This window comes from Phascolarctos cinereus, unplaced genomic scaffold (genome assembly GCF_003287225.1).
Source record: "Phascolarctos cinereus isolate Bilbo 61053 unplaced genomic scaffold, phaCin_HiC Scaffold_5;HRSCAF=322, whole genome shotgun sequence".
Classification (NCBI taxonomy): Eukaryota; Metazoa; Chordata; class Mammalia; order Diprotodontia; family Phascolarctidae; genus Phascolarctos; species Phascolarctos cinereus.
In genome coordinates, this window is record NW_027555958.1 from 449,030,040 (window position 1) to 449,040,014 (window position 9,975).

The window sequence follows — 9,975 nt, forward strand, 5'->3', positions numbered from 1 at the left end:
GTCGTGAGTCTGTGTGACTGGGTTGGATGGGTTGGATGGGAACAATTTTTCCCAGCTATTACAAGGGATTTAGAGATTATGTAGTTGAGGCAAACTCATTTCAGAGATGAGGATATTAAGGGTGAGACCTGTTGTGAGAAAGTGTTTGAAAGCCCTTGGGAGGTGTTATTGTATGTGGCCCACACATTTTTGAATAGGATCAGGGTCTGTGTTTTCCAAACCTGATTCTGTCTCTACCCTAAGAGCCGGGGTCATGGACATGGAGATGGAGATGGAGAACAGAGGGGAGGAGGGGAAGAGATTGCCACCCTGCCTAGAAACCAGAGAACATCCTCTTCGGGCTGCCCTGGGCCTTGGGTGCCCTCCCAATCTGCCTCCCCTGAGGGCAGAATCCCGACAGCCTTTCGCCTTGTCCTCCAAGATGCCTCCCCTCCCTGAATCTCTCGCCCCACTGCCCTACAATAGTGAGGATGAGACTCAGGTTGGGGTAGAGACAGGAGGGGCCGAGGGGCGGAGAGGTGGGTGGCTCTCGGTTGGCAGAGAGACGAGGCGAGGGGTGGGTCTCCGTGCTCTGCTTTAGGGGCGGGTAGCCGCTGCTGCGGACCCTACATAAGGAGGCTGGGTGCCTGGGCCGGCTTTCCTCTCTCCAGGGGCTCGGGAGCTGGGGGCGGGGGCCAGGTGATCTGGGTCCCCCGAGGCCGGGAGCGGGAAGTTTATGAATCCGCCGGACGCCTTCTCCTGCTTCCCCAGCCTGGGCTTGGCGCTGGCGCCACCCTCTCCGTCGGGGTTGCCCTCATCGCCGGTGCCCCCGCCGCAGCTGCCAGCTAAGGCGGAGTCGAGCGGGGCCGGGCCGGGTAGGGAGGAGCCGGCGACCGTCGGGCCAGGCCGAGGGGAGCCCGGGCCGGTCGGAGCCGTCGGGGGCGGAAGGCGGCGCAAGCGGCCGGTGCAGCGCGGCAAGCCCCCCTTCAGCTACATCGCCCTCATCGCCATGGCCATAGCGCACTCAGCCGAGCGCCGGCTCACCCTGGGAGGTATCTACCGCTTCATCACGGAGCGCTTCGCCTTCTATCGGGACAACCCGCGAAAGTGGCAGAACAGCATCCGCCACAACCTCACGCTCAATGACTGCTTCGTCAAGATTCCCCGCGAGCCGGGCCACCCGGGCAAAGGCAACTACTGGGCCCTCGACCCCGCGGCCCAGGACATGTTTGACAGCGGCAGCTTCCTACGCAGGAGGAAGCGCTTCAAACGCAGCGACCTCAGCACCTACCCGGGCTACTCTCCGACACCCAGGGCCGGGCCTCCCGCGCCGCCCGGGGCCAGCGCTTTCGGGCCGCCGCCGCCGGCAGCCGCGGCCCGCGCGCCCCCCTATTCTGCGTCGCTCTACGGGGCGGCCTACGCTGCGGCCCCTACGGCTCCAGTGATGGGGTCGGGCCCCCAGGCCCTGCAGCCCTACCCAGGGGGCCCGGGGGCGGCGCCCCCGCCTCCTCCTCTGCCCCCGCCGCGTGTGTTCAGCATTGACAGCCTCATCAGCCTCCAGCCTGGCTCCGACGGGGCGGCCTTCCCTGTTTCGGAGCCCGGGCCGTGTTTCCCAGGCCCTGCAACGGCAGCGGCTGCAGGGCCCGGTGGTGGAGCGTTACTGGGCAGGGGGCCCCCGGCCTCTGCCCACTCAGTCTCCTACCCTCCCTACCCTGCATCTCCTCCTCCAATGCCTGGTTCGAGCTACGCGCCGCCCGGCAGCCCCCAACTGTATGCGCTGCCCCCCAGACTGGAGCTAACGAGCGCTCTGGCCGGCCCCCAGAGCTCTGAACCCTCAGGGGCGGAGCAGCTGCTGGGCCTCGGTGGACCTGGACCTGGTACGGGATCTGGGCCAGCAGTCGGCGTCAACGGGCTGGCCCAGTTCGGGCCCAGCGGCGCTTACCTGAGACAGCCAGGCTTCGGCGCGGGGCTGGAGCGCTACCTGTGAGCTGTCCCCTCTTTTCAATCGTACTTACATCCTCTTCCAGGAGGATTCCCTTTCCATCCCCTCTAACTTCTCCTTCTTCCTTTGCTGTGTTCCCCTCCCATGTCTTACCCTTGCCTCTCTCCTCTTCCCTTCCAACTTCCTTTCTCTCTCACCCTAGCCCCAACCTTCCTCCTACAGGATGCAGTGGGGCGCTGAGGGAAGGGAGGAGGGAAGGAATCCCGGTTGGTTTGGGGACAAGAGGTACCCTTTCCATTTCTCCTCTCTCCTCCCGCATCCTCTCATTCCTCCTGCTGTTACCTCTCCTTTCCTGTCTCTTCCACCATCTTTCTCCTTCCTCCCATATCCCTCTACTTGTTTCTCTTCTCCTCCTGTTTCATTAATTCAGCAATTATTTATTGAGTTCTTCCTTTCCCACTTCTCCCTATTTCCTCTCCCCAGTGCACTGCACCCACGCCCCCCATAGGCGAGAGTGGGGAGGGTAGGACTCCCGACTGGATTCATTTTTTTTGAACTCCCCGCCCACCGCCACTCCCCGCCCGCCGCCACATCCCGCCCACCACAACTCCCTCTCTCTTCCCTGCTTATCCCTTCCCTCTCTCTGCCCCAATCCCTACAGTTCACACAGGAGGAGAGACACGGAAAGTACTTAGAGATCTCCAAAAACCTCAGTGGAATATATGACATCGGGACCCCTATCTGCACCCCGCCACCCCTCACCCCATTTGCCTAGTAACCCAGAGTCCTTTGTATTTTCTTTTTTAAGCGATAGTTGAAGAATAAAAGTTCCCTTCCGTACAGTGCGTGGCTGTTTAGGGAAGGGAGGGGCTGCGCTGAGCTGGGCGGGGTGGGGGGGGAAGGACCCTAGAGGTCATAGAACAAACTCTTTCCTAACACACCTAACAAGTGGCCGTCCAGCCTGTGCTGTAATGGGATGGAGCACACTTCCTATGGCAGCCCTTTACAACCTGGGACAGCTCGAAGTGTGAGAAAGTTTGTCCTGACATTCAGCCCAAATCTGGCTCCCTGCACCTTCCTTCCATCATTCCGACTTCTGTTCCCTGAGGCCAAACAAAACAAAGCTGGTTCCTCTTTCCCAAGGCAGGTCCAACCACCATGTGCCACCCTCACTGCCCCATCTTCTCCAGGGTAAACATTCCTAGTTCCTCACTAGCCCTGGATTCCAGATCCCTTCCCCACCTGATTGTTCTCTCCGAGGAGCAGTATTTTGTATGTCAGTCAGGAAACAAGCATTTTTTAAGGCTTGCTATGTGCCAGGCACAATATTAAGTGCGAGGATACAGAGAAAGGCAACAACTCGTTCCCTGCTGTCAAGGAGCTCACAGTCTAATGAGTCTAATTGGGGGGGGAGAGGGAACAACATACAACATACAACATACAACAACATACAAGCAACTATGTTCAAACAAGAGGATAAAATGGAGATAATCAACAGAATCCGGAAGTGTTGATGTAGATAGTATCCACTGGATCCTGTCTATAGGACTTGAAGGAAGCCAGGAGGCAGACATGAGGGTGGAGAACGCTTCAGACATGGAAGACAGCCAGTGAAAATGCCCAAAGGCAGGAGATGCAGGGTCTTCTTTGAGACTGTCTGTCACTGGATCACAGACTGGGCATGGCTTGCGGGAGGGGGGTAAGGTAGACGATGACTTGAAAGGTAACAAGTTGGGGGCTGGGTCATGAAGGGCTTTAAACTCCAAAATGGAGGGGATGATGTGGTCAAATCTGCACTCTAGGAAGATCACTCTGACAGTTGAAAAGAAGACAGACTAGAATGAGGAGAGACTTGTGGCAGGGAGACCTACTGGATGGCTTTGGCAATCATCAAGGCTGGGTGATGGCAGTGTTCTAGGAGAGAGGGGGCGTATGTGGCTTATATTATGAAGGTAGAATTGATGACACGGGGGATGGGGAAGATGGCACTGCCTTTGACAGTAATTGTAAGATTAGAAGAGGGGAGAGCTTGGGGGGGCAGAAAGAGGTCAAAATGCTGCTGTTTCTGACAATTCTGAGCTATAGTATTCTCATGAGAGAGAACTGTGATACCCCTTGATGGGATGGGGGGCCTATCCCCTATGGGTCACAGCTGCTGTCATATCAGTCACCCCTTTCGCCCTACAGCAGACTGTGTCAAGGTTGCCTTTTCCATGTTAAAAGTTGTGAAATAATCCCCAGAATGTGGTGAGGAGGGCATCCACATTGAAGACCCTCCCTCCTTATAACATTAACAAAGATTGATTAAGTACCTACTGTGTATAGAGTCTTGGGCCCTGATACCTGCCTGTCTAGGAAAGAGAATGAGATGCAGATAAGGCCAAAAGCATGGTATCATGTAAGATTTTGAGCTAGAATGCAGCTCCGAAGTCAGCTAGTCCCACCGTTTCACTTTATAGATGAGCAAACCCAAGACCTCAGGGAAGGCTTCGGTGTATCAGAGATCAATCAGTGAATCAAGTGTTTATTAAGTGCCTACTATGTGCCTGGCACAGTGCTAGGCACTGCTGCCTCAAAGACAAAGGTGAAATAATCCCTGTCCTTAAGGAGTTTACAATCTAACAAATAAGGCAACAAGTACCCATATGGGTTGGTCTAAGACACATGCAGAACTTGAGGGAAGGCACTAGTAGCTGAGGGTGGTGTGGGGAAAGGACTGGAAAAGGATTAGTATTTGAGCTGAGTCTTGAATGAAAGCAGGGATTCCCTGGGACATTCCAGGCATAAGGGGCAGTCAGTGCAAAGGAACAGAGGTGGGAGATGGAGTTTTATGTGGGAGGAGAAGCACGTTGGCCAGTGCTTGCTGCCTGCTGCTGTTTGTCCTTCCTTCTCAAAGAGGCCCAGGGCATCAGGGAGGTGATGCCATGACTTGTGAGTGAACTGGATTTAAGTGAGGGAGGCCTGTGCAAAGTCACCAGCCTCACTTTCTCCTCTGGAGCCATCTGGGTCCAGTGGCCAGATATGGATCAGGATGACTGGAGATGGCCCAGGATGCAATGGGGGACCTCGGCCTTTTCAAGCTAAGGTCTTTAATAGGTCTTAGTTTGAGGCAGAAAGTGAGGCTTCTTTGGCCAATGCAGCTAGATCATGGAAGGCGTGGAAGGGAGCAAGGTGTATCGAGACTGGAAAAGTAGGAAGGCATCAGGGTATGAAGGGCTTTGAAAGCCAAACAGATTAATTTATGGTTGATTCTAATGGTAATAGGGAGCCCCTAGAGATCACTGAGTAGATTATAGAGTAATTACACTTACCTGTTTAAATGATGCTTTCCTTTTGTTGAGTGTAAGTTCCTTGAGATCTTAGCTTTGCATAAGTGCCTGGTGCATAGCAAGAGCTCAGCAAACACTTGCTGAATTGAATTTTTGTATCAGACTCTCCTTACATATCACCTTCTTGTTTACTTAGCTGTTGTGTCTGTTTTATAGAAGGTACCTCCCTGATCTTTTTGTAGAGGAAGTCTTGGATGGAAGTTCTAATCGTGTCTGCATCACTGTCATTACATAGGATATGCCCCACCGAATCTGAGGTGTGAGAGATTGAGAGTCGTCTGATACTCATGCCAGAAAATATCTCTGACCCTATCTTAGAGACCCACAGTATAGGTAAACCCAATATCCTGAGGAAGCCCATTCCACTTTGTTGGGGGTTTCCCCTGACTAAAACTAAATCTAGGGACAGCTAGACGGCGAAGTGGATAAAGCACTGGTCCTGGAGTCAGGGGGACCTGGGTTCAAATCCGGCCTCAGATATTTGACACTAGCTGTGTGACCCTGGGCAAGTCACTTAACCCCATTGCCTAGCCAAAACAAACAAATAAAAAAACCCAAACAAAAACCAAACAAAAAAACCCCAGGAAAATTTAATCTGCTTCTGTAGTTTCTCCCCTTTTGCTGGGTGGTGGCTGTTTTGTTTTATCTTCACATTCCCAGCACCTAGCACTGTGCCTGACACTTAGTAGGTACTTACTGAATAAATGAATGAGCGCCTTTTGGTGAGCTGAGTTAATAAAGTTAATCCCTCTTTTACAAGCTGCCCTTAATAAACTTGAAGGGGACAGAATGGCAGAGTGGTCAGAGGACTGACCTTGGAGTGAGAAAGTCACAGGTTAAAATATTTACTCTGACATTTTCTGGCTGTGTGACCACTGGCAGGTTACCTAATGTCTCTGAGCCTTAGTTTTTACATCTTTAAAGTGAAGATAATAATACCTGCAGTGCTTACCTACATTCTCCAAGAGGAGAAAAGGGCTAAAATTATATCTGTCTTCCATCTTTCAAATGTATTGAGTATAGGTAAAGGAAAGTTGATTTCTCTGATTCTATTCTAGTGAGAGGGTAACACTTAGTTTACACTTGCCAGTTTGACCCCAGCCCAGCTCACACTGTTTACACAAAAATTATCAAGAATAGTGAATAGAGAGAAGCCATTTATTCAAGCAAAACAACAAAGAGCAGAGAAATTTTACACATTAGAATATTCCAAAGAGTACTCAAGAGTGAATGAACTCTTCAGCTGGGAGTGAGATAAGATCTCAAGTGAGAGAGAGAGAGAGAGAGAGAGAGAGAGAGAGACAGACAGACAGACAGACAGACAGACAGACAGACAGACAGACAGACAGAGACAGAGAGATCTCACTTAGAGGATGTCTGCTTTAACAGTCTCTAGTCTTAGAAGTCCTGGAGGTCAAGGGATATGATGGAAGCTTCTTTTAGATGGTTTCCCAGGCTCCAATATGCCATTTAAAAGTTGCCACTTTATCTCTATCTCTGTCCCTCAACCACTTCTCTTGAGGTCCTTTCTCAAAGTGTGTCTTTGACAAGCTGAAGTTCCTTAAGCAGGTATCTGGTCCTAGAGGGCAGAATTAGGTACAATATGGGGGATTGCTTAGGCAGATTGAAGCTTGCTGTAAGGAAAAACTTGCTAACAAAGAGAGATCAAAAGCGCAGTGGGCTGCTAGGGAGGTCAGGTAACTGGCTCTGCCACAGTGGAGGAATTCAATGGAATCTAGAGCACTGTTTGTGAATATTAGAAAGGGGGTTCTTGTTCAGGTAAACTTTGATTTCCTTTGAAGTCCCTTTCTACTGCAGCCTGTAGAAGCTCTGAGTATCCTTACACCAACCTCTACTCTCACAGATGAGTCTTGGGTCCCAGTGCAATGCTCTGTCTTCCTGTCAGGGCTCTAGGGGTATTCAGAAGGGCTTCGAGGTCACCCTCTAGTGCTGTTGGCCTGAGCTTTCCCAAGTGTGCTTCCTCCCAGGATTATCATTTGGGAATTGTTTTAGTCAACTGATTAAATTTAGTCATTTGAGAATTGTTTAGCCAGCTAGACAAAAATAGCTTTTGGAAAAGGGACATTTGTTAAAGTGTCACGGTAAAAAGAATTGGCATGAGACACTAGCCCCCAAAAGTGTGTGACATGCTCTCCCACAGGCATATATAGAGTCCAGGAGAAAGAGGGCTCAAGCTCACAGAACACAGACAAAAAGTTTAGCTCCCAGCTGCAGGTTTCTGGGGATGCTTTTTTCCTAATCCTGGGGTGCTCAAGAAGTTCCCCTTAGGTGAGGTATAATCTCTTCGCTAGTCTCCCAGTGGAGTTAAGAGTCTATACCCAAACAGTCCTTGGTTCCCAATGAAAACATGGCCATCAGCTGATCTTGGAATGGTGATAGGGCATTATTGGGGGCCATCTTTAGTTGTCCTGATCTATGTCTTGCCAGATGGATCTGGAGGAGAAAGTGAGGCTAGTGATTTTGCACAGCCCTCCCTCACTTCAATCCAATTCATGTGCAAGTCATGGCATCACCTTTCTGATGCCATGGTCCTCTTTGAGCACCAAGAATGAACAATGAGTGTGCTGATGAGAAGATGGAAGGAAACTTCACGTCTCCCAAGTTCCTCATCTGGACAACGGGGAAAGAGACAGACCCAGGCCGAGGTCTCTCCTCCGGGCAAGCGCCCTCCTTCCTGAGCCCACTGCTCCCACGGAGCCATCTTAGGGGGTTCCCTAGATTGTCAGGCTTGCTCAAATTTCTGGAATGACTCTAGTCCTAACAAGTTTGACAATTTTTAGATGACCCTTAATGTGTGGTTAGGTCTCCTTAGCCTATCTGAACACATCTCCTATGCAATGTCACTCCAGTTCGAAGGACCCCTTGAACTCCATTCGGAGTCAGTGAGTTAATAAACACGCATTGTTTCAGGCACTGTACTAAAAGCTAGGGATGAAAGCACACAACATAAAGACAACCCCTGCCATTGAGGAGTTTGTAATCTTAAAGGGAGAAGACACAAAAGGAAGATGCAAAGTGTGGGAAGGGGAGGGAGAATGTCTGAGGGGGGCAGCTCAGTAGGAAATGAAGAGATTCCTCATCTGGGCACCCTACGTAAGTGGAAGTTCTGGGCAGAGCTTTCCACCTTCCAGTCAGGGGGGCCACAGGGACAGAGGGTCCTGACCACATATGAGTTCCAGGGTTGACATGATCTTGCAGGAGGAAGAGGGCAGCCTATGTTTGAATTATTTACTGCCTGAGTTGTGTCCTCCCCTAGTTAAGGCATTGAGGCTAAAATGGGGTGGGTCAATATTGACCACGTTCTTACACTACTCTGATATTCTATGGCCCTGGGGCTTGGGGGATGGTCGGATAGAGCCGAACATGCTCATAAATCTGCCACTCCATAGTTTTTTCAGATTGCTCCTCAGCCTCTTGCTGGGGCTAAGCATAAGAAGTCACATCCCTTATTCACATGACAGCCCTTCGAATACTTGCGGACAGCTCCCACATCCCTCCTAAAAGCTCTCTTTTTTGAGCTGAACATCCCCAATTGTAGTATCTGGGATGAAGAAGGGGAAGGAGCAGGAAAGGCACTATTGGAGGTTCTGGAATCACAAAACAGGAGGTTACCTCCAAGGTCATCTAGTCTGACTCCCATGTTTTACAGACGGGGAAACTGAGATCCAGGGAGGAGGAGTAAGTTGCTCAACATGATGCAGAGTCAGGTCCTTTGACTCCAAGCAGAGCATGCTGTCTCTCTTATCAGGCACTGGTTGTGGTGATGCTGTGGGCAGCTTCAGTGGTGAGGAAGAGTTTGTCTTCAGGGTGTTATAGAACAGCCAGAGGGAGGGCCACAGCCTGGAAAGGCCACTGGGAACCATGCTGTTTCTGCCCAGGGTAGGCAATATTCCTAATCACAGAAATCTCCAGAGAAGGGTATGTGTCAGACCCTTTCCCTAATTCAGTTCCTGTGTCTCCTGTCTCTGCCGATCCAGAATTCTCTGTTTCTTTACAGAGGAAGAAGCTGAGGTCCATAGAGGGGAAGGTCCTTGGTTAGGGTCAAATGTGGAGTTGGTGATAGGGCCAGGATTAGGACCCCAGAGTCCAGACTCCCCGGCCAGGTCTCTCACCTCTATGATGCCTTGAGAACAGATGCAACACCTCCTGCACCAGGAAAAGGGGTGGAGAAAGTATGGGAAATGGAAAGGCCATGGGCCTGGGAGCCTGGAAACATAGCTTCTGATCCCCTTTCTGACACAATCTAGCTTGGGCACAAGCCTTTTGTTCTATGACCTTCAGTGTCTTCAGATGTCCAACAACAGGGTGGGGATGACAGGGTCTCTAAGCTTCAGAGCTCCCATCCAGCTTTGTCAGAACCAGGATGTTTGTGTGAACCAGGATGAGAGGAGGGGCTATTTGGGGGTTGGGGGAGTGGAGATAATAGAATTAGGTGGGAAGGTAAATGACTTGGCCAGCACCTCGTAGGTAGTAAGTACGGGAAGCAGGATTTTAATCTGTGTCTTCTGACTCCAAAGCCAGTGCTTTTGAGACAGAGATGGAGAAAGGGGTGGGGTGGGGAGAGAGAAAAAGATAGAGATAGAGAAGAAGAAATGGGGAGGGGAAGAAAGAGAGAGAGAGAGAGAAGAAGAAGAAATGGGGAAGGGGAGAGAGAGAAGAAATGGGGAGGGGAAGAAAGGGAGAGAGAGAGAAAGAGAGAGAGAG

At 51.1% G+C, this 9,975-nt stretch overlaps 1 protein-coding gene across 1 annotated transcript; it reads left to right on the forward strand.

Annotated features, from left to right (window-relative positions):
• Positions 1-715: 715 nt before the first annotated feature.
• Positions 716-1,966, forward strand: FOXE3 (forkhead box E3). The gene has a single exon (XM_020987950.1). The coding sequence runs from the start codon at positions 716-718 to the stop codon at positions 1,964-1,966; it is 1,251 nt and encodes a 416-aa protein (XP_020843609.1).
• The last annotated feature ends 8,009 nt before the right edge of the window (positions 1,967-9,975 follow it).